The sequence below is a fragment of the Filicampus tigris genome, chromosome 18 (assembly GCF_054856515.1).
Source record: "Filicampus tigris isolate MCC_2025a chromosome 18, RoL_Ftig_1.0, whole genome shotgun sequence".
Taxonomy (NCBI): Eukaryota; Metazoa; Chordata; class Actinopteri; order Syngnathiformes; family Syngnathidae; genus Filicampus; species Filicampus tigris.
The window spans coordinates 8826085-8850728 of record NC_141234.1 but is presented as its reverse complement, the minus strand read 5'-3'; the positions used below and the strand labels follow the sequence as shown (position 1 = coordinate 8850728).

The window sequence follows — 24644 nt, the reverse complement described above, 5'->3', positions numbered from 1 at the left end:
ATTAACTCCTATTGGTTGATCGATGTGTTTGTGCAGTGAGCACCATCAACCTACCCAATAAGGGGAATAGTTCAACCCAAGCGATAGTCAGGACAGTCCCCTTATTTGAATTACATTTCCTTCTGCATTTCTTGCTGGCATGAAGAAATGTTATTCGGAAGTGGTCGAAACTGCCATCTGACGTTCATTCTGGGTGAACGCAGCGTTGTAGAGCCATGAAAGCTTGTAAAGCGTGTTCAGAGGCCCTGAAAATGAAGGCAGTTGATGTTGATCCTGAGTGTCTCGGCCACTGGGTTCAAAAATTGTGTTCGAAAGACGTCCTCCACTTCCAAAAATGAGTGGGATGTGTTGTACTACATTCCCCCAGCAGAGAGCGCACTCCCTGTATGGTTGAGGTTAATACAGTATTTGGGTTTAGTTTGTCATTTTCAATGTGAAATTACGTGTTACTTTTAACAAAAGTAACCTCATTAGATTGTGCATGATTAAAGCCGCCAAGAAAATAGTTTAATACAAAACCAAAAGTAAAAGAAGGCACTTATGTCAAGCGTAGTCAAACGTTTAGGTTGAGACACGCCTCGAACTACGCTCTGGAGCCAGCCCTAAAAAATACTTTGTGCTTCAAGTACCACCATGACTAACATTAAGATACAGTGGTGTAGTATGTTTAATCCATTGATATTATTGTTAGCCACTTTAACATTATGCAGTTTGAACAGTAGTACTGCACTAAAAATAACTAATATACTTCGATAATGAATAAAGACCCTGTAAAATGAATCCAGAGATTTGTTTCTACGTGCAAAGAATCAACTACAGTCCCCTCCAAAAGAATTACTTTGTTTTTGTTGTGTATTGAAGATATTTGGGTTTCAGATCATAAGAAAAGATTAATATGAGACAAAAGTTCAGAGTACCAGCTTTTATTTGATTGTACGGGGTGATTTTAGTCCGATAAATTGCCACAAGAGGGCAGGAGTGGCCAGATTTTCACAATGGCCAGGTCAAGTCAGGTCCGCCCATGAGAGAGCCCACTTCGTATATGCAGCGCTTGAGTGTATGTGTATGATCTAAGGTATCACATATGCAAAAACAAACAAAAAAAAACATCGAAGTGAAAATTCTGTTTGAAATACCTCGTATCACAAAAAGCTGCGGAAACGAGTATTTTCAAACTTACCAATGTTCAAATGCTGTTTACTAAAGAATGGTAAAGTGTAGAAACATACTTTTTTTCTGCTGAAAGAAACTTTCGTTTGGTAGGTTCCATGCTTATATAGCTATAGAACTCAATCCGTGGGCCTTCAAAAATGAGTCAAAATGGTAAAAAAATGACTGGCACCGGCAGGTCCATTTTTTTTTAACATAGTCTGGCATTTAATGAGTTAAAATCACACTAGAATGATTGTAAATGTACTATTACATGTTTTCACATGCTCCTAACAACATTCACAAATCGTTTTGAAAATGTTATATATTTCCCACCTGTAGTTATTTCACAGTACAGACTGATTATGTAATATTACATTTTATCAAGGCACGCAGTTGGGGAAAAACGTCTAAAAGTGCTAAAAGTTTTTGCTTTCTTGTCAGATCTGTGAAGCTATCAACATACTACTGTCTGTTAGTGACCACACAGCTATGAGAAGATCCCCAAGAAAGTAATCAATGGAGGAGCCATTCGGGCTTATCATCTTAAAAAAAAACGGGGAAAACAATAGATGCAGTCTATCAAGAAGAAGCACTGAGAAGCCACATTAAGAAAAAGATGTTGCCATCATATTTGATTGAACTTAGATGCAGAGAGGAGATTTGTGCTAAATATCCTTTTTCATTAAAGAATATACACATTGGTAAATATCTGTTGCTTTTTCAAACATCTTTTGTAAAAAATACACTTAAAATTTGTAGAAAATATTTGCTTGATTGTTAATAAATGAGGTTTTGAGCAAAAAGAAATTGCAACTTTTATCACAACCTTTATTCCAACTTTGAGAAAAAATTGCCCGCGAAATCAGGCATTTTCGACCGCAACAATCATAAAGAAGTGCCCACGGAGTGCAGGAGGGACTGCTTTCATTTAGCAGTAAGTGTCATCGTGCAGGGGTCACAGATTGTGTATTGACACCCAGTAGCAAAGTATGGAAATGGGAGGAGAAAACGACGAGGAGGAGGGTCGGAGACGCTCCTGTGGAGAGTTCACAGCTGCTTGTTGTCATGGAGGAGCGAAGATGGCGGTCCTGGGCCTGGGCAAGCGTGAAATAAACCAACATTTCACCATCAGGAACGCCAAGTTGATATCGCTCGTGCTGGTTGTTTCACTCGTCATATTCCACACGGCTTCACGCTATTTCGGAGGTAAGTGGCTCAGCAGTCGCTTCGGAATGGGAACATTTGACACATGCTAGTTGCTAACGCTAGCTGGCTTTTCGTCTCGTTACGCGCACTCTACTTCGAAGGTGTTTGCCCAAAACTAAGACGCATAACAGTTTGGCAACATAGCCGGTCTCGCGTAGCGGTAGTAAGGATTTTGGCTCGGCAAAGTCTGGCCAGCCGACGCCGCGTTGAGTTAGCGGTGTTTACATGCACTGGCACCATGCTTGAGTGAAAACCCTGAAATCCCTTTGAGCAGGATATCCAGTTTAAGGTCCATTTTCTACTGCACTCTTTGTCCTCATCAGTAGAACCAGTTTGTCATATTAGAAACGCTTTCTCTGCTACTGTATTAACATTTGTGACATTTATAGAGCGATAATAATAATAAACTACAACCAGTTATCCAAAACTGTGCACGACTAGTCATGCTAGTTAACACTAGACGTTATCTAGTTATCTAGAATTTTCTGTCACCATACTAGTGGCACACAGTTACACAGTAGCAACACGAAGTTGTCCGACTATATTGTAATATGCCAAAGTTGACCTCGTGTGTAGAAATGTCATGCATGTTACAGAAAACGTCCTACTAGTTGCATGTAATTACATACTAGTAAACACACCGGTAGCAGAGTGAAAGCCTTTGGACATTTATTCAATATCATTATGTAACGGCCAGGGAAACAAAAACTTGGAAGTACTTGTTCTACATCATAATTACACCACCTGACGTGTTCTTTTAACCAAAGGATTCTATTATTGTCCTTCATAAACCAAAGGATGGAACAAACATTTTTACGTGTTCGCCTACTTTAATAATTATTGTGGAACTGCCTCTTAAGTTGTGCTCCCCTTTTTCTGTCGATGTCCATGGGGAGGGGCACGTTGCATCGCCACATTTGATGGAACGCGGTTGCAATTTGTACATACTAGTACCCACTTAGAACAATATTACTATTTGCTTTGCACTGCTTTCCACTCGTTGTATGACTTTTTTTGTGCAATAGATAATTGATAGAATGTTTGCAGCTATCAGTACTAACCGTATTTCAAAATCGTTTTTTGTGTTTGTTTTGTATCTGGGATCTCGTTATCCATGCTTTTATCCCAGTTGCTCAAAGCAACGTTGGATATAGTCAGTTTGATCAGGGTCAAAACATTTTAAGATATTACCAAATCTGGATGATGGGTGCTCTAAATAAGAATTCATATCACACTGAAGGCTACTTTAGTGTATAAAAAAAAAAGGTCTGGCGGCTAGCCAACATGGGGTCACTCAAAGTGTCTTTTTCATTTGATGAGAAAAAGCATAGAAAATATAAATGCTGCCCCACAAATCCAATCACAAAAATCACATATGCGTTACATGTGCTTCAGATTCAAACTGAAAATTTCAAACTTGAAAGTAACAAAATTAAAAAAAAAAAAAGTAGTTCAGAGGCTTTGTGTGCCTCCACGACTTGCGAGTGCAACATAACACTTGTATTGTCGTGCACAAAGGGTGAGGTCAATGATGTACCTAATCCAGCTAAAAGGAAGACATACTGTACCTCCCGACTATCCCTCATGTTGAGAGTGCACTGGAACTGAAGTAACAATGATTTTTGAATGTGTCTGTAAATATTACGTTTCCAATTAGCAGCTTTACAGCTTTTGAGACGGGGGAAAAAAAAGTCCTACTGCGCATTAGTTGCCTCAACAGTTTGAGCAATTATTTATTACGATATGTTCCACAAGCAATTACATGATAAGTGATGCCAATAATATTTGTAAATGGTTTAAAAGTGGCTGGTGACTGACAATGTATCCTATGAATGGGAGTGTCGTTTACACACAGGCAGCAGCTGCAGTCGCTCACAATGACACGAAAAGGATATGTCTTTCCGCCAGCCGGTACAGTAAGTCACCGAAGTGAAAACAAGAAAATGTCCCAAGTGTCCATCATTATGAAAATAAGTCGAAAGTGTCATCGTTGTCCATCGTCACAAAAGCGAGACGAGCAGGTTGCGGTTCTTGACTAAGAGCAGCAAATGAGTGACTCTCTGATGGCCTCCTTTATTTTGCTCTGTAGATGGCGACTGTTTTGTGCTTGGTATTTATTTACCAGTAGCTTCTTTGTGCTTTGACCCCCCTTAGGCGGAGATTCATGTGAATGGCTGCTGTCCAGCGGACGTTACTTGGGGGAGAATGTTTGGCAGCCTTATGGCTGCATGATGCACAAGTACAAAAGCATGTGAGTCACACAGATTGTGTTGTGTTATGCGTGCGTGCGTGCAAAGCAAATAACCAAGAGTAGATCTACAGCCGCATGCTATGCATGGTTGACAATGGTTGTCTTTGTGTGACAGTGAAGCCAAAACCTGCCTTTCTCAAAAGCGAGTGGCCTTTGTCGGAGACTCACGGATCCGGCAGCTGTTTTACTCCTTCATCAAAATTATTGAGCCCGGCCGAAGAGAAGATGGGAAGAAGGTATGCTTGGGACGACGTCATCTCAACAAAAGTTGACAACAGTTTGAGAACGTTTGCTTAAAGCGGAAGTCAACGCAAACATATTTTTTTCAAGAATATGTTTTATGCAAGCCCACTAGTTGAAACGGGGCATTCTGAGAAATATTGCGTTTGTGGAATAAGTGTTAATCCACTCGTTTTTAGCCACCTTGTCTTCTGCGGACTGAAAATGACATCACGACTGCTCACAACGACCAATCACGGCTCAGATTCAGAGAACAGGTCAGCCGTGATTGGTCGTTGTAAGCAGTTGTGATGTCATTTTCAGTCGACAGAAGACAAAATGGCCACCCCCGGAGATGGCTAAAAACAAGTGCATTTTGCTACTTAATTTATATTCCACAAATACAAAATTAATCAGAATGCCGTGTTTCAACTAGTGGGCCTGCTGGGAACATATTCTTGAAAAAAATATGCTTGGGTTGACTTCTGCTTTGATATTATGTTAAGGCGGGGGGAAAATATCCTTGACATTAGAACAACTTGGAAGTCAGCTAGTGTCACAGGATGGCATGTGTTGCACTTTATAGATCTACCAAATTAAAATATATAGCACAAACAATGCATGTTTTAAATAGTTTATTTTTTTTTTCTGAGTGATAAAAGAAAAACGATTGGTTGTTTTTCTTATTTTCCCTTTCACATTCACAATTGCTCTTTAACCAAGCAAACATAACATTCCAGACAAGAATCTCTTTTGTGTTTCATGTCTAATGGAAGCATGCGGACATTGCCTTTCAAGAAAAGAGCTCCTCTCTTTATGTGGTGAGCTGCTTTTTTGTGGAGTGTATTTTTTAATCAGCTGTGCCATCATCTGACAGGAAGTGATAAACATCTGCCTTTCTTTGCGTGTGCAGGACTTCCTGTGGTATCCAGAGGCCAATAACTCAATGAAGGAGCGTTTGGCATCATGGACACGCGTAAGTGACGACGCTCTACCCTTGTGGAAAGTCCGTTAGCCACAGCATTTTGTAATGTATGCAATATAATGCATTGCAGGAAGGCTCAGCAAAACCCGATGTTGTCATCCTGGGTGCTGCAACGGTACGTTGGTCGAAAACAAAGGCGGCGCGGCGCGGCGCGCTCGCGCGTTGGGTCTTCATCCTCTCTGTGTCTCCATTCGCCACAGTGGTCCATTAAACTGCGCGGTGGCAGCAGTGAGACTTTAAGGCAGTACAAAGTCAATGTGACCGCCTTGGCCGTTTACCTGGAGAGGCTGGCCCAGCACGGAGAGGTCTACTGGGTCCTACAAGGTCAGCTTGGAACACAACGCAAGCCTTGAAATATGACCGCTGGCTTGTCGCTTCACCACAGTGATGAATTTGACATCTGTTGCTGAGTTAATAGTCACTGAGCACTTGAGGTTTTCATTTAATTACGATTGGGCTCAGAGTTTAGAATTGCCGATGTTATACGGGGCAGCCTTCTGTTTAATATGGCGACAAGTTGGGAACATAACCCGAATTTGTCGGAAAGTGCTGTAGTCTTACCGCAAGCCTACGCCAAAAGAGAATAGAGGGCAGGCTACATAGAGTTTGGTGTATTTTCCCCTCCAGAACCAGTCAACGAGGAGGTGTTGCGCAAGGACCGGAAGGTGATCACCAATCACCAGTTGGAGCTCTACAACAAAGCGGCGGTGGACGCACTCGATGCCGCCAAGCGTAACAACAGGTCGCTGGTGAAGCTGCTGGCCGCCTCGCGCGAGGCGGCACTGGAGACCATCGGCCAATCGGACGACGGACTGCACATACCCGAAGGCGCCAGAGATATTGTAAGTTATCACGGGCGTCTTCAAACGTGTCAGTCGGTCCTATTTAAAGGACGTGACAAGTTGTCACTTTGCTTTTTTTTTTGATGAGATGGTGGGTACCACACTATTAGTGGACCAGAGGAAGCGGAGAAGATTAGACAAGCCTTGCGACTCTCGCCCCAAAGTCAACTAAAATGGACTATTGCTGCATTGTTTTAGGGGGCCATGGTGCTGATGAACGCCGTGTGCAACAAGCTTCACAGACCCATCGACGGCTCCTGCTGCCAAACGGTGCCGTCGCCCAACCTCCTCCAGAAACTGGCCGCGTGCCTCTTGGTGGCCTCCGCCCTCATCCTCTCGGGCTTTTACCTCCTTGGCAACAACCGCCACCACCGGCCCGTGCCGCCGGACATGGAGAGCCTGGAAGAGAAGAAGCCGGCGAGCGCCGTGGCCCCGCCGGGAATCAAGGCGCCGTTGCAGGCCGTGTGCAGAATGGGCGTCATCATGACCTACTTTTACCTCTGCGATCGAGCCGACCTGTTCATGAAGGAGCAGAAGTTCTACACACACTTGACGTTTTTTATCCCACTCATCTACATATTTGTACTGGGAGTTTTCTACAGTGACAACAGCAAAGAGGTCAGTCTCTGTCCTTATGGTGAAATCCGTGGCCGACTTTTTGACTTTTATTTTTGACTGAGTTCAAGTTGTCCCCACACAGACCAGATTGCTGAATCGTGAGCAAACCGACGAGTGGAAGGGCTGGATGCAGCTCGTTATCCTCATCTATCACATATCTGGAGCCAGCGCTGTGAGTTCCTCACGTCTTTTTTTCTTTTTTTTTTCCAGCACACATCGCATGTCATTTCAAAGACCTCAATAAATTCGCCTTGTTCCTTTCAGTTCATTCCTGTGTACATGCACGTGCGGGTGCTGGTGGCCGCTTACCTTTTTCAGACTGGCTACGGGCACTTTTCCTTTTTTTGGCTCAAAGGAGACTTTGGACTGTATAGAGTGTGTCAGGTGAGACGACACAGGGTGCAAGTAGTCACAACACTAAATTCCCCGTTAAAAAAAACAAATGGAACGTCCATTTGTCATTGTTGTTTTCTTAATGAATCCTTCCCCCCGCAGGTGCTTTTTCGTCTGAACTTCCTGGTGTTGGTGTTGTGTGTGGTGATGGACAGGCCCTACCAGTTCTACTACTTCGTCCCACTGGTCACCTTTTGGTTCGTCGTCATCTATGGCATGATGGCCTTGTGGCCTCAAATCCTGCAGAAGCGGGCCAACGGTAAGCATCGAGACGTCCAGTTGAATTTGATGAACTGTTGAGGAAAATTTCGGATACTCCGAAATGTGTGGCAATTTGAAGCTTACGGTGGTCCGGTGTCTTGCGCAGCCAGCGGCCTGTGGCATCTTGGTGTCCTCGTCAAGTTCCTGGTCCTTCTGTTGTTCATCTGCGTCTTGGCTTACTCACAGGTGAGCCTCACGTTCCCGAATTCTAATTTCATTCCAAGCATCAATATAAACCTCATCAACATACTTAAGGTTGGCAGCTTAATGGCCATTTGAGCGAATTGACGTGGATGCGGTTCACTTCGAAAAACGTTTTGTCAGCCATGCATGCCATTTACTTGCTGATAGTGATTGGTATCGGCGGCCTTTGCTTTTTACTCCTCGATACTGGCCATCCCTAATTCACCGCCATTGTCATTAAGAGTGAAACGGCATTTGCAAATCCACCAGCGATCAAAGTGCTACACTGGCTCGGAAATATGTTGAAGCCATTCATTTTTGTCTTTGTGTTCACAGGATTTTTTTAACACCGTCTTCTCCTTTTGGCCCTTCTCCAAGCTCTTTCAAGTGAACGGAAGCGTCTACGAGTGGGGCTTCAGATGGAAACTGGACAGATTTGTACGCTTTCCGTCACGACTTACTTTAAGGTTTGCGAGCGTGATGTCATACTTACTTGGATGTGTCGCGTGGCAGGCGGTGATCTACGGCATGCTCTTCGCCTTCATCTACCTGGTGCTGCAGAAGCGGCAGGTGCTGTCCGAAGGCAAAGGAGAAGCGCTGTTGTCCGCCTGGATCTCCAACCCGCTCTTCTTCCTCTCCATCATCACCTTCGTCGTAAGGGCGCTCGCCGCTTTGTACATTTTCCTGCCGGCAGCATCCTGCAAACGTCAATGAGGGCCAATGCTAGAACTGTGTCAGGAATTCTGAGTTATCTGATTGTAGGTAACCATACTAGAAGAATATACAACATTGCAAACTGCAATCACGATAAACAATGAATACAGCTTTTGTAGTGTCAGTCAAAACATCAAATTATTAACATAAAAGTAATGTGAATGAGTTGTCTTAAATTTGGCTTCCTAAACGGGCCTCATAGCTTCATTTACTGCTCTGACGTAGAGAAAAAAAAAAGAAATGTTTTTTTTTCCCACAGAAGTCTTGTGTACACAGAAACTCTCAACAGAAACTATCCCCAGTAAATCTTTTCACCTGACTTGTAAAACAAATTGATGAAAACGTCAAGCACGTCAACACTTGTCTCCTCCCATCATTCCAGACATATTCCGTGTGGGCCAGCAGTTGCAAAAATAAATCCGAGTGCAACGAGATGCATCCGTACATTTCTGTAGCGCAGGTATTTAATTGTCTCTGCTTCTTTTTTGGTCATACAATGCGAACTTCAATGGAAGGCATTCAATCTTTACTCATACACACACACAGATCTTGGCCTTCATTCTAATCCGGAACATTCCTGGCTACGCCCGCTCCATCTATAGCTCCTTCTTTGCCTGGTTTGGAAAGATCTCCTTGGAGGTGAGACACTTACAGTGAGAGAAAAAAAAACCCCTGATAAAAACAGCACAAAACTGTCATAGCCAAATGCAAATATTTTGTGATAATAAAAAATTTGCCCGAGATAAATCATTTCAAAACTTTTTCAAATAAAGTTCATATGTTCCAGTAGGCCTTTCCTGAAGGGTTTGTGTTTGCACCAAACATACCGGTAACTTTATGGAATCGTGGCATAAAAGTTCAACCAAGTCAATGGTTGCAAACAGATGTGGGAATATGTCAAATTTATGTTGTAATAAGTTTTGAAATGATTTATCTTGGTCTGTTTTTTTTAATCACAAATATCTGGCATTTGAATCGGGGTGTGTGAACGTGTCTGTGTCTGTTAAAAGATTCCACATGTACATACCTCTGAATGTCTAATCAGATAATCTTTACATACTGTGTGAAAGAAGATCCTCCATTTTGATAGCGTGTACGAAACAGTACGACTGATTACCAAACCGTTCAGTCCCTCCCACTTACTTGCTGAATCCTTTTGCCTCCCCCAGCTGTTCATCTGCCAGTACCACATCTGGTTGGCCGCAGACACCAAGGGCATCTTGATCCTGATCCCGGGCAGCCCGTCACTCAACATCCTGGTCAGCACGTTCATCTTTGTGTGTGTCGCCCACGAGATCTCGCTCATCACCAACGACCTGGCCCAGGTGGTCATCCCCAAGGACACCGCGGCGCTCCTCAAGAGGCTGGGGGGGGTGCTGGGCGTGGCCGTGCTCACCCTTTTCTTTACTAGAGACCGCCAGAGCATGCCCGGGAACTGAGTCTTGCTCGAGACTGCCGACACAAGGCGTGTCGTTCATCGAACACTTTTTGACTGCTGATAGTCGCACACTGAAGAACAATGTCAATGTCCCGCTCATTTAAAAAAAAAAAAAAAAAAAAAGAAAAAGGCATTTTTTTCCTCCTCTCAAAGTGAGCAAAAGGAAAACTGTTTTACAATTTACATTGCAAAGAGGGAGGGGTGGTACATTCTTAATAATACTAACAACAAAAAAGGTCCTATTGTTTGAGAATTTGAGCACTGAAGCGGTCTCGCAACTCGCCGTCCACATCGACCGAACTAAAGAAAAAAAAAAAGCATTCTGCTTTCTATTTTGACAATGGTGTTGTACAGTATTTTAATTGAAATATGGACCAACAAGTAGCTCTTCAGATCAAAACTCTGACTACCCCTTTTGTTTTTTTGTTTTTTTGGTGAGTAATCCTGTGCTAAAAAGTACTGTACTGTGGTCACCTGCTGTAGCTCTGAAACTTTATGTGATATGTACAGTATTTAATTATTTAAAATTAAGCGTATATTTTCTACTCTTATTTTATACTTTTCTTGCGCACCCGCCAAGTGAAGAAAGTAGTTGATTTGATTGATGACACAGTTTTTTTTTTTTTTTTTTTTTTTTTAAATCTGCCTCTTTGATCTGTGGTAGAACATGCACTGGTTGGCCAGCACAACAACTAACATCTTGCTCCAAACGGACTCTATTCGACATGCAACTTTGAGCTTTCCCCCACTGACTCCATACACGCAAGTAGCCACCCAACATGCACTGACTGGGCTAAAAAGACGAATTGCTGATATTTTATATTTACGCGTTTATTTTTTGTCGCCCTCTGCTACGCAGGATTTAGCACTTTTATTTAATGACACTCATTGCTGACAATGAGGCCACGTGCAGCTAATTCTCTGCACTGAAGCAGGTTTCTATCGAGAAAAGCAAAATATTTTGTCACGGTATGAACGTGTGATGTACGAGCTTTACTGCAAATGATTTTGGAAGTTGCATTTTGTATTTGTAATGAGGAGGCGTGATTCCAGTATCAGTCATTGCATTCATCTCCAATAATTGTTGAACCTTGATCTCATTGTGGAGTCCACAATCAAGATTTTAACACGGCGTTTTCGTGACTGCGGTACTTTGGCACTCCGGCCTTAATTGTTCCATTTTGGTATAGTGTAACAGGAACAACTATTTATACTCTTTGAAATATGTTACACATAATTTTTGTCATGTCTTAAAATGTGAAATGTATCCATATTTATAAATGAGTTTATTCAGCTGTACATGAAAATGATAACTTCATAAAATGTGCAGTTTTGGCTTCCGTTGTCTGAAATGGGTGGTTTATATTTCCTATTTGACCAGAAAGAAGAAATCATTTCTTTGAATGAATTTATTGATGTGGCCCCTTACATTTAATGTAAAACTCCTTCAAGAGGGCCCATGTGCAACTAAAGTACAAATACATTTGACAATTACTCCAAAATATTGAAACGTGACATTTCCACAGTGATGTGAGAAAAGTGTTAAGAATCCTTGAAAATGTGTGGGACATGCAGATTGGCACAAATTTAAGTGGGCGGGGGGTGGTTGGGTTGGAGAAAGCTACCTCAAGTCAGATCACAAATTCAGTGCTTCAGCCACCTTCCGCTCCTCAGGAATACCATTTACCTACAAAGAGTGAGAGAAAAGATGGTTAAATTCAAGCTTTTTGTACTACTAGTCCATAGCTACAAGAGCACTCATCAATTATGAATCATTTTGACTCCCAAATCCAATAGTCCACTTAAGGCGATAACATTGCCTACCTCCAACCTTCGAAATGTAGACATGACATAACTATCTCCTTTGTTAGCAGTGAAAAAGAAAAGGAGATTAGTAGACCATGCACACTGCAGCGGGCGCTCTGATACTACCCTTATCTCTCAATGGTTTTCAATCTTTTTATGCTGAATCATTAGTTTTCTTCACAAACAAGATGGAGGCTTGATTCTTAAAAATACATATATAAATACCATTAGAGGGGGCCACCACACTTTGAGTATAATTGCCATACATTAATCAGACATGTATTTTATTCTTTAAGAAGCAAATGGTAGCTTTAGTTATGTAACACTGCTGCCTGCCAATGTATGCACTTGATGCTGGACAAAGGTAACACAAACCTGATGGTTGTTGTTGTGGTATGGTAATCTGGTTTTGCAGGTTCCTGAAAACAAAGACATTTGGTGAGTGGGATTCGCACGCACACACACACACGAGCCTTAAATTGCCTGAGCTCCAAACCCATTACGGACAAATCACTTGACAGCTCGAAGCCCTTAAGCCGCGCTTGTATGTTTAAACCGGAAAAAGAAAAATCAAGATGAAGTTTCCTGTACTCACGTCTGTGTCTGCATGAGGGGCATGCTGGTGGTCTCGTAGTTGTCCGGGTGGATGGGCGGCACCACCTCGCCGCTGACCGGATTGAAAACAGGCAGCGTGGAGAGCGGCCAAGAGATTTCCCGGTTCTTAGACATGCTGCGCATCTCTTTGGTGGACTTCTGGATGGAGCTGTGGTGGACCAATTGGATGCTGGAGAGGCCAAAATTCAACACACAACAGTCTGTTATTGTTGTCTACCTCTTTTTATAGGTCTGTATTTATCTAAAAAAAATAAAAAATAAGATGAAATAGTTCTCTTGTATAGGTCTGTATTTATCAAAAAAATAATAAATACGAAGAAATAGTTCTAATTATTAGTGTATTTAGTCAGATGTGCACTCAATCTATAATCTATATATTGCATCTTTGTACCAGGGAGCTTTGTGGAAGTGATTAAAGAAGCGCAATTTAAACAAAAGTAGCGCATTGACACCATCTTGTGGTAAACTGGTGTAGAGGAACTGTTGATGTGGGGTGAAAAGTAGAGCTTTATCGCCATCTTGTGGCATGTACAGGCAAATCTAGACAGGGCTCAGTCGCTATGCACCGTGAATAGCTGAGATATAATTTTTTTTTTTAAAAAAGCCTTTACACACTGAAGTCATCTAATATTCTGCCTACATTTTGGAGCAGCCCCCTTGAATGAAAGGATGCTGACACACTGATGAGTATATGAATGGTGATGAAAAAGGAACAAGGAGGACAGAGGAAGGGAGGGGAAAAACACAGGAGAGGTAAAACACTTACGGTGATGTGTGCATGTTTCTTTTTTTCCTAGAAACAAAACAAAGATGGAATGAATTACATGCTAATAGCAGTCCTACCAGACACAACTACACTCAAATGGACACATTGGTGAGGTGACAATGGGACGGAGGCTCCCAAGCCAGTAAAAGGTGACATGGCATACAGTAGATGAGCGGTCGTCGCCGTGGCAACAGATGGACGGTGATGAAAAGCTGCCGTTCCGATCCAGATTAGCGCTAGTGTGTATGTCTGCACTTACAGGTACAGTCAACCAACAAATACTCGCAGTTCAGACCTCAGGCCAAAGCGTAAAAGTATTACTTTGGTGCCACCTTGTGGCATCTTGATATCAAGGAACTATGTTGAAGTGAGTTGAGGCGTTTCACTTCAGGCTAAAATATTGTTTTGCCGCCATCACGTGGTGTCAAGGGACTATGCTGAAGTGAGTCGCGGGATATCATTCAGACAAAACAGTGCTTTGGCACCATCTTGTGCTATCAAGGAACTACATTGAAGTGTGAGTTGAGGAGTTTCATTTTGACAAAATAGTGCTATGCATCCATCAATATGCAACTATAATATTCCCTTTTAGAGGATCAATCCCTGAGAGATTTTCCATATTTTCAGCAGGGCTCAGTTCACTGTATTTGAAGACCAAGCCACTTACACCCCTTCCCTTCGGCAGCACATGGTATAGCCCAGCATGAAGAGGAGAGCAAGCGCCACCGCCGAAGGAACGGCCAGCGTCACGATGAAGTCCGTGAAGTAGTCCCGGCTCTTCAGAGACTCCGACGGGGGGTTGTACTCCCCGATTTCAGGCAGCACCCCTGGACCCGGCTGTGGGCGTGACACGTATACCGGGACTACTTTGTTGATGTCAACCTAAATCGAAAAAACAAAAAAAAACCAAGTGTGTAAGTGTTTTAAAATTCATTTGAAGACATATTTTTAGTCTTCGGCTTTTGACTCAACATGAAACTGACACTGTTCTAGTGTTTTCTGCTGTCTACGTGAGTTTCATTAATTTGTGTTTTAATTTACTGCTTTCACTGTCTCTGTTGTTGTATTATTGCTATTTTGTTATTTGTAAAGTGTTTCGTTACAGCGGCAGCTGATGTGAAATGTGCTATATCAATAAAGTCGTACTGTATTGTATAAGTACAAAGTATTTGTTTACAAAACTTTCTTGTAATACGGAACACGATGTGAAAATTATTCCAGTCGTGTTGTCTGCCTCTTAGACTTAAATCTGCCAGTCGCTTTTTAAATTCATTTTTATTTTTACAAAAGTTTTTTGTGAACCAGCCCCTCTGTTCACGGAAATGTTGTCAGTGAATGTAGTGAACAGCTAGCGATGATGGATAAATATTGACTCCCAATTCAAGTGATGTGGTTGCTTTTAATCAAACAGGTCACGAATAGTTAGATTAAATTAAGTTTCCCTGCAAAATGTCTGAGAATCAGAACGTGCCACCTTACCAGAGAGATTTTACACCAGTCGATGTGAAACTGCGCTCGGAACTTCTTGTCACAGCTGATGACGGGCTCCATCTCCTGACTGCAGCGCAGTTGGTTGTGGGGGCTCTCCACTTCACGCAGGCATGACGAGAAAGGGACGTCAGCGCCCACCATCACGTACACGCTACGGATAGCAACAAAAGACGACAAAAAAAAAAAAAAACATTCATTGTTTAAAAAATTGCAGCAATTAATCTTTGATGTGAGCTCACTGGACGTTTCTTTGGAACTAATTTGCAAGCAGCAATGAAAGGGCCCTTGCAACTTTTTTTCATGGCAAATCCTCAAAATGATCAAACTTTGACATCACACTGACCAATAGATAGTGTGGGCAAATTTATGCCGTCCATCTGTTGAGGAGAGTCACTCTCACCACTGTGACACGATTCATTCGTGGGCCATGACAGATCATCAGATGTGTCGAGAGAAAATCATCCAATTACATTTTAATTGACGTATTAACGTATCTTTGTTCATCTATTCCACCAAAGTATAGTGAGAACAATTAAAGGCTCTTCCACTAGATGGCAGGAGGTACAATACATTTTTTGCCATTCATAAAATGTGTGAATACTGTTACATACTCTAATTTACAGTGTGACAAAGTGTACTTTCTTCAGTGTTGTCCCATCAAAAGATGGTAAATTAATACTCTGCTGAGAGTGTTGATCTAAATAAATATTGAGCATATTTACTCCAGCAGAATATTTGTCATCTGTTTTATTGCATCGCATACTCTGCTGTGTAATATTTTTGTCAATGTTCTTTCTTCCTACATCCTCACCCTTCCTTCAGGTTATTAATAGGCAGTGGTACACGTCCTCCGCGGTCTAACGCTGAGGTGATGTTGATGGCGTTGAGGCGCTCGGGCTGCCACACGTTCTTCACAGCTCCCAGGAAGTCTCCCAGCACCTCGCTGGCCAGCATCTCCTCAACGTTCATGTTTTTGATGTAAAACTCGGCCTGGTAGGGCAACGGGAACTCTACGGCGGGATGAAGAGAGCAGTGAAGGGAATGAGGGCAGATGTTAATCCATAAAGCTGCGCTGGCTCGGCTATCATCATTAGTCCTGGCTAGGAGATCTCTTCGCATGCTGCTGTCTGATTCCCTTTGCTCCAGATGGTTGATGACATCACTATACAGGAAGAGTGATAATAATTCTTTTTTTTTTTTTAATAATATCTTTATTCAGTAAATGTCAAATATAACAACAAATTGGTACATGCACTGTGAGTGATCAATGACGCGCTTAACCGTGTGTGTAATCTGATTGGATGTTAGCAAAATACAGTATTTAGTTATACTGTATGTATTGCATGTTTTCAAAGCAACTTACTTTTGATTATGTTTGTCGTCAACATTGTTCTTTGGAGAACTTAAAAGCACTTTCTGAACACATTGTAACCATATTGCAACACAGTGAAATGTACGGTGAACAGACCAATCTGCAATATAGCGCAGGATTGCTTCATACCTGAAATGACGCAGTAAATTGTCTGCGTGAAAGTGGATCTTGCCGAGCTGAAGTGACTTCAATTATGATATAAAACATTTTGAATAACCTTATCCAAAAGCCTTCTTGAATGTAAATGTATAATATATTGATAGGGTGGGGTGTTTTTACTTCATGAATTATTGATTATGACATAACTTTTTTTTTCCCTTTAAGAGGTGCCCATTAGACCATTCCAGAAGTGATTTAGCCCTCAGGATTTAATCGGGGATCTGCTGTGCGTGTGCGCGCTAAGCTCTCACACTGGTGCTTACCCTCAGTGGCCATGATGTTTATGACCAAGTTGTTCCGTGCTGTCTCGAAAGTGCGTCGGTTATAGGCGGTAATCTGCAACACACAGGGGTGAGGCTTTAAACTCAGATCATCAGTGCAGCTTATACGGCAACTCTCTGACGCGGGCTGAGCTCCGGAGGCCGGCACACCGAGCCGGAACGCTGCGCGGAGGCACATGCTGGGAGCGCTAAGCCTTTTGGGAGAAGAATTTCGACAGTAGCTTACAAATAAAGCATAAATAACATAATGGAATTAGGCTTGGTGACTAAAACCATAACATTGTACCATGCTGCTAATTAAAGACAAAACTACTCAACTGCAGAGGTGTTTACTAGGGGGAGCTCATGAGTTTTTGAGTTTTGAGTTTACACTTGTATAATAAAAGTAGATAATATATGATTTGTTATAAAATGTCTTTATAACATTTATCACGGGCCAACCCACAATAGGTGAAAATCCGTGATACAAACACCTGAAAAAAAAAAATAAAAAAAAATACTCTTACACATGCTTTAAAGCGGAAGTCAACCCAAACATATTTTTTTCAAGAATATGTTCCCAGCAGGCCCACTAGTTGAGACACGGCATTCTGATTAATTTTGCGTTTGTGGAATATAAATTAAGCAGCAAAACGCACTCCTTTTTAGCCATCTTTGGGGGCGGCCATTTTGTCTTCTGTCAACTGAATGTCAACAAAATGACATCACAACTGCTCACAAGGACCAATCGCGGCTGACCTGTTTTCTGAATCAGAGCCGTGATTGGTCGTTGTGAGCAGTTGTGATGTCATTTTCAGTCGACAGAAGACAAAATGGCCGCCCCCAGAGATGGCTAAAAACGAGTGGATTAACACTTGTTCCACAAACGCAATATTTACCAGAATGCCTTTTTTTCCCAACTAGTGGGCCTGCTGGGAACATATTCTTGAAAAAAATATGTTTGGGTTGACTTCCGCTTTAAATACATTTTAAGTAAAGTCAAGGTAGCACTCTATAAAACATAAACACAACATTTATCATTCTTATAATTCTCCTATTGTGCCCATTTCGCACACCTCTATGATGGTGGCCTTGCCCACATGCTCAGCGGTGGGGGATCCGTAGAGCACTCCGTCACTATTGGGAGTTCTCTGGATGTAGCGCAGCCAGCCGGGCCGGTCTGGGTACCCCTGGAGGTTGGTGTTAAAAGTGATGGGGTCATTGGCGGCGTCACCTGCAGGCAAAGTCGCTTTCGTGAGATACACTCCAATGTTCTGACAGGGCTCAACACCACCTCAATAACGCTCGTTTAGATCTACAGCACTAAATGTGAAGTGTTGCCAGCAAAGCACTTTCCGCCGCTGGAATACGATGAATGCAAATTTTGCATTCGTAGCGCGTGACTTTTAACGACGTGCACAAACCCAGAAAATATCTCAGCGCACTAAATCACCATATTTGCCAGCGTTGTACCTGATTTTGGGTAGAGAGGAAACTCCCCTTTGAAGTACTCTCTCTCTAGGACGTGGACGAACAGCACGCCTGCAGATGGGTAGACGTTACGCTCCGCGTGCGACCTCGACAAGATGGTGATCACTGAAACAGAGTTTGCATGTGTTACAAAACATAACGTATTTAACTAGTGCCTTGAAAGGGTTTCAAAAACATCTTGTCAGTGTACTGGATGAACATGTCTCTGCCATTAAAATAACCACATCAGATTAACTATTAGTAGTTGACGATAATTGATGGATCAGACGTGCCCCCCTCTCATGTTGTTAGCATTAGCTCTATACTACCAGTACTTTTCAGAGCGTGTGTGGAACGCTAACCTCCATTTACGTTCATCGCCTTGACTTTTTTAGCTGCTGACCGTTCCTTTTCTTGTTGCTAGTATATGTCACCACTTTATAACTTTTGGTAGAACAAAAAAAAAAAAAAGATGATTTTGAAATAACACTCAAAGTGAAGTATTAAATAGTGTTAGAACATATTCATGTTTAATCCTTCTCACAAGTTCAAATGGGTAACATTTATTACACCCTCATCAATCGTCATACAATTATAGCATTTTTACTGTTGTAACATTCAATATTACAGTGGTAACTTATTTTTTGACAGGAATAATAAAACAATACTCAATACATTGCGTAATAATTCTGTTTGAACAACTAGAAGAAGGGCATGCGTTTTTTTTCATGCTCTTGTGTTTCACCCACTCAATTTTAAATGCAAACATAACATAACAAGTGTACACAATTCAATACTGGAGGATATTTGCAGCTTTTTTTTTTTTTCAAGCTGGCCCCTCTCTGCCCTCTCCAAGGCCCACCCCTTCCCCCTTCCCCCTTCCTGGTCTCTTGCCCACTTATCTTCCTCCGTTATTATTTTCCTCTTTTTCTGCCCTTTTCTCTCTCCCGCAGTGGGTGGGCACTCTTTCTTTAATCGCCATGGGAGATTGAGTGCACAAGGAAAGATGAAAAAAATAAACAGGAGTGGGAAGAGAAAACGTTTGCCTGTGGACACAGCGCAGCACACATACAGTAGAATATGTGTGTGTGGGTGTGTGTGTGTGTGTGTGTGCTTTCCCACTGGCACTGTTATTTTTTTAAATTATATCTTCATCCACTTCCATCAGTGTCAATCTGACATTGCTAACTTAAGTGCCACTATCACACATAAATTAATGAGAATCTAATGAAGAAAGTAATATTGGATTTATCTTTTAATCCACGGCCACGAAAGAGGAAATCTTCCATTCTTAAGAGAGGTTAAACCAAAAATAAAGATTAGGGCTCACTGTTATAATTTGGATGATTGAAGAGGGTCACGCTGACATGTGGCTCAAGTGTCTCACATATGAGGAGCTGTCAGAAATCCAAAGACTAAACGTGCATGTTAAATGGGGCAACATCTGACACAGACGTTGACCCGGCCATATGTCTGAAGTCCCTGAGGGCTCAGTCACAGCTGGCTACGATCAATGGCCTTTCAGTCGACACTTGACATGGTGTTGCTTATATATATATATATATATATATATATATATATATATATAAAATGCCTATTTTGACATACCACACTCTTTGAGGGTCAATACAAAACAGTTTATACAAAGACAATAATGCTCTGTTTTGGTTTACAGTTGACACCGAGATATTGTAAACGCTAAATATAATGAACAGCTCTGAGTCTAATGCAGTGCACTTTAACACCACTAAAAGTACCAGCACAATAATATTGTTAAATTAATACCGAAATGACAACCGACGACGTTAATATTATTACTACTGCACAGGTGTAACTAATGCCACGGCCGGTGATCGTATCACTCCAAGGACGGCTGGGGTGAACAGAGCGAGACAAATCCTCTTATGACGGCAACAAAGGCCCCCCTGACATTACAATCGGGACCAAGAATTAAAAACTCGCACAGTGGTTGGTGCCCTCGACAAAGCGCACACATTCTGTTCTATTATCGTCCCTTTTGGGCCTCAGCGCTTCTTTACCACACAAAAGGATGAAAGGCCTCCAGCTAGCACTCATGGTCAAGTGCTAGCTATTCTGCGTGGCCGAACCATTTAGTGGCACATCCATACAATACGTACAAGTGAGAACAAATGGTAGATAGTATTGTGTAAGATGAAAGATAGGGAAAGATATGGACTAGGTACCAAGCTTAGTCTTGTGCATTCAGGGCAGTATGTTGGACTATCACAGGCTAATTTACCTTGAGGCTCTGCTAATAGCATCAAATCTGCTTAGCTGTGGCATTCCGACTCTTGGCCTAGCCCTCTCGAGATGATGACCTACAGTTCCTACTGTACGTAATACATCACCCATTCTCGGTTAATGCATAACCGGCCAATGCAGACTGAGCTGTCTGCTTAAGAGCAAGGCTAATGCATCGAAAGGTACAAGTTTTGGGATGAGCACAAAATCTCAGTTCCACACCTCACGTACACACCGTTGCCCATTATTCTAATTAAATGTCCTAAATCAACCATTATTCACTGCCACTGACAAGGATACTAGTTGGCAATTACGTTTTTCCAACAGGGATGGGCTGGGGAGCATCTGATGCTACACCAATGGGAATTTTAAACTTGGAAACAACTTTACTGATGCACAACCACCAGTAGATGACATTGATGCCCCATTTTAGATATGACATCAGTACAGTTTGTGAGTCCATTGAGAGAAAGGGCTGCATTTTGTGCAACCTTCTTTTTTTTCTAATGCAGATTAAAAAAAAAACAAAAAAAACCATAAAAGTCAGAACCAAACTATTTTTCCCTTTCCTAGTTTGGTCTATATACAATCAGGCATCACAATATCCTTTGGGTCCTGAAAACGTTAAAATGCTCTAAAATGTCTGGCAGTGAATGAGTTAAAACTTATGTCCATAAATGACTAACAAGCCTCAGGGGGATTTTGGAAATAGGTAACTTGGTCTTACGCTTTCCTGGCCCAACATTGTTCAAGCTCAAGTCTCAGGCGTGAGGCCCCAGTCAAAAATCCCAGCGGTAACCCAAAGTAGCAGATGGGCCTCTAGCTAGCTGAAGTAGAGAAAAGAGAGGGATAGCCTTCAGCTTCATGTGTGCATGGCGCTCCAGTCAGGAGGAATGCATGTGCTTCTTTGGTGTGCAGCTGGGGAGCATAGGAAAACAACGATGGCTACTGTTCAGACGAACTCTTTGGCACTCTGCCTGTGCTGATTGCTTGCGAGCACACAACCTGGAAGTGAAAGTCGCTGGCGTCTCCGTGAGCAGACGTCGATGGCAGAAGACAAGAAGGACAACAGTTTAACCTACAAGAGCTTAGACTTTCCTTGGAAAAGGTAAGCTGAAACAATGTCGTGAATATTCCCCAACAGTGCGGAGTCGGAATAGTAGAAATGGTTTGCTGTGTCACTTCAACAGTAAAACGTATTTCTACAAGGGCAAGTTGAACTGAGTGAAGCACTGTTAGAGCAAGAACACCAACGCGTTGGGACGGCAAACAAGTGACAACATTCATGCCAGTATTAATGGGGGATCCAGTTGAGCATGACATTGTGTTATGACAGCGAGGAGGGGGAAGCGGGGGGGACAGCGGGTCAACACATGAAGTGCACCACTGCACACACCCACTCACCATCGCTGTACATGGCTGGTCTCTGCTTCCAGCCAATGGTTCTCTCCTTGTGGACATTTCCCTCATTCAAAGCCATGTGTCTGGCGTTGCTGCCATACACAATGTAAACTAGAGGATGAATGGATGAAAGCACCAGTGGATCAAGAGTGTCGTTCAGTGTCCATTTTTGGGAATCACACACACCATTATTATTGACACACCAATCTAGCGCAGCTAGTAACTGGCATATTTCTGTACAACCATTACATTTACATATGACCTATCAAAATAAAAACTGCATCCCAGCTACTATGTATTTCAAGCAAACAATGATTAGTTTAAGAGTTATTTTCTGTTTGTTTTGTGTGTTTCTATTAATATGTGGGTCATATTGGAAGAGCAGCAGTAAATGACATTCAACATTTCAAAGAATTATATCCTCTGAACTTTGATACTGTCTGGTTTACAACTTAAGTATGACAACAACACGTTTTGAAAGTGTTTACATTCACCTTATGGGCTAAATGTGCCTCAATTTAGGATGTGTAACTAGAAACTTTTACTGCTGAAGCTACAAAATGAGGTTAATGTATACCATTGATTCCCATTTGTGTCATGATTGATCAGGTGTGCCGCGGGAAATTTGCCAGTTCAAAAATGACTATTAACTCCAATTTTCCTTTATTCGTCGATCTATCTTTCTATGACAGCGAAGCAAAGTTGACAGGCATAACAATTAGATGCTCTTCAACTACCACTAAACCTCCGCACTTCAGTGAACCCTCACATGTTGGCAGTTCAGCTTTCAGATTATTTTTTTTAACTTTACCTTTATTTACTGACAAACTCCCCATTTGGCTGTTTTTGTAGTTGAGGCACCATCCATGCTACTATGTGAACATGAGTTGAGGAGGTTCATTTACTTTGTCACGATATAGTGGCATGTATAGGCAAAACCCTTTTGGATTGTTTTTAGCAGAAAGGCTTGGTCCCTATCCCATTGATTTACAGCACTGTACACGTTTATTGTGACATTTTAGTTTCGTAGTGTGACAAGATTTTTTTTTCTCATGTCAAATGTGTTGACAACTAGTGTACTGTACTTTAAGAATAATTGATAAGCTTGCTGACAGTATGTGTTGCACTGACATTATTTTATAAAAAGCCTATGGGTACTATAAATAAATTTTGTACGAAAAAAAAAAATCCAAACAAGAGCATGGCATCAATCAAAACAAAGCACGTCAGCATACATGAGCACTAATGGCAACTTAAGATGAATTAACGTGACGCAAACAGCAACGCTTAATACTCCATGTTGAAGACACACGTTAAACACTGCTTTGAAGGCTTAGGCGTTTAAGGCACTCCACCCGAAAAGCGCTATTATAAATAGCGGTTTTTTTTTCCATGACTCAATTCACTGCGGCTACACGCAAGGCTAACTAAGCAGCTAGCTCGCTAGCTAACTGTCATGGAGACGCATCAAACGTCAGATATTTGCAGGCTTCATCGTTACATACCCGTGGCGAGCCACACCGCGACCATCGCGGCGGACATGGTGCTTGTCGTCCTTCGTGTAAGTATCACATGAAGCTAGATGTTTGTGTCCGAGTCACCAGTAGGTTTGACAGCCATGATTCTAAAAAGCATCCTGCAGCATTCCTTCCTCCTCCGCCTCCTTCCTTGGCTGGAGCACACAGCAGGACTTCTCACTGGCTCAACATCTGCGTGGAAAAAGATGGTTGTCTCCTAAAAGGCAAATGAAATTCTATCCGCCACTCCTTCAACAAATGTGGGGAGACTCTTACAGTATTTAACTAAATCGCTGTCTTACTCCGTGTTTTAAAGGTATGTTATAATGGCCATTTATTATTAATTTAACCTAAAACAAAGTCAAAGCAATGTTATACACACGTGAGCTATTTATTTTTATTCCCACACTCCAAATAAGGAATGTGTTCTGGAAATTTGCATTTATTTCGCAAGATGAAAACAGACATCTAATCAATGATTATGATGTCATGGCATCACTGGAACATCACAAAGTAGTCCTTAAACCTCCAATTTGGTGTTCTTTCTGCCATGTCATGAAATGCTCACATCCTTCAGGCACAGGGTCTGCCCACAATTTTGTCTTCATGTTCAAAATTAGCCATACAATTATGAAAGCTGAATGCACGGGGCTATTATGCAAGATGGTGGGGTGATTTGAATTCCCATAGAGACTAGAGTACTTGTTAACACTTTTGTACTCCTAATATTTTTATGCCTCGGGCTCTTGCCGCAGACTTAGGGCCTGATTTACTGAGTATTAAAAAGTAATGAGTGATAGCCCAATTCACTGACTATACACGAGCATATCGGCAACAGAGACTCCACATTTTGCTTTCTCGCCACAGGTACATATGAAATTATAAATATAAAACACAATATACATATATAGGCTTGACTCTATATACTGTATTGGTACAGCTTGGCAGTCTTGCTTACACATTTCTTTTTGTTAAAGCTCATGTACATGGTGATGTGATTTATTATTTTTTTTTAACTTGGTAGTCATGTCCGTGTACCCTCAGTGGTTAGACCCCTTAAATGCAGCGGTATTGAGACCTGGTCAACAACAATCTGTTCAGACCCCCTGCAGTGAATGACCCAGCAGACAGATGGTCATGTTTTGGCCCCAAGGCTCCCTGTCGGAGCTTCAGGGGCCCTTCATTCAGCCCCCATGCAGTTAATTACCGCAACATGAACGATTTGATCCAGCTAACATATACATACGGCACACACTTCACACT

The 24644-nt window shown here is 42.0% G+C and overlaps 3 protein-coding genes across 9 annotated transcripts in view; 2 read left to right on the top strand and 1 right to left on the bottom strand.

Annotated features, from left to right (window-relative positions):
• Positions 1-2098: 2098 nt before the first annotated feature.
• Positions 2099-12912, top strand: casd1 (CAS1 domain sialic acid O acetyltransferase 1). The gene is made up of 18 exons (XM_086014431.1): positions 2099-2358; positions 4513-4609; positions 4725-4845; positions 5605-5649; positions 5742-5804; positions 5884-5928; positions 6014-6137; positions 6441-6655; positions 6854-7273; positions 7356-7445; positions 7538-7657; positions 7769-7925; positions 8034-8113; positions 8447-8548; positions 8624-8764; positions 9207-9284; positions 9371-9463; positions 9994-12912. Exons 1-18 carry the CDS (start codon positions 2142-2144, stop codon positions 10261-10263), a joined length of 2478 nt encoding a protein of 825 aa, XP_085870557.1. The 5' UTR covers positions 2099-2141; the 3' UTR covers positions 10264-12912.
• On the bottom strand, positions 10530-23809 carry sgce (sarcoglycan, epsilon). The gene is made up of 12 exons (XM_086014435.1): positions 23370-23809; positions 18205-18327; positions 17808-17965; positions 16735-16807; positions 15752-15950; positions 14929-15091; positions 14117-14331; positions 13450-13476; positions 12664-12852; positions 12444-12487; positions 12087-12124; positions 10530-11949 (listed from the first exon to the last, which is right to left on the bottom strand). Exons 1-12 carry the CDS (start codon positions 23404-23406, stop codon positions 11899-11901), a joined length of 1317 nt encoding a protein of 438 aa, XP_085870561.1. The 5' UTR covers positions 23407-23809; the 3' UTR covers positions 10530-11898.
• The window catches only part of ppp1r9a (protein phosphatase 1, regulatory subunit 9A), a 36709-nt gene continuing 33334 nt past the window's right edge, over positions 21270-24644 (top strand). For 4 of the 7 annotated variants that reach the window (XM_086014425.1, XM_086014430.1, XM_086014427.1 and 1 more), the window contains exon 1: positions 23192-23425. The gene's annotated coding sequence lies outside the window, so the exon portion shown is untranslated. Of the gene's footprint in view, positions 21572-23190; positions 23426-24644 lie in introns of those variants that run through there. The other 3 variants (XM_086014428.1, XM_086014429.1, XM_086014426.1) reach the window with 2 other exon arrangements.

Coding starts and splice junctions, on each gene's coding strand:
- casd1 (XM_086014431.1), top strand. CDS start 2,142: ATGGAAATGGGAGGAGAAAACGACGAGGAGGAGGGTCGGAGACGCTCC. Junction 4,846..5,604: donor GAAGAGAAGATGGGAAGAAG/GTATGCTTGGGA, acceptor GTCTAATGGAAG/CATGCGGACATTGCCTTTCA. Junction 5,805..5,883: donor GTTTGGCATCATGGACACGC/GTAAGTGACGAC, acceptor AATGCATTGCAG/GAAGGCTCAGCAAAACCCGA.
- sgce (XM_086014435.1), bottom strand. CDS start 23,406: ATGTCCGCCGCGATGGTCGCGGTGTGGCTCGCCACGG. Junction 17,966..18,204: donor TCCTCTCTACCCAAAATCAG/GTACAACGCTGG, acceptor CTTTGCCTGCAG/GTGACGCCGCCAATGACCCC. Junction 12,853..13,449: donor AGAAACATGCACACATCACC/GTAAGTGTTTTA, acceptor TGGCCTCTCCAG/CATCCAATTGGTCCACCACA.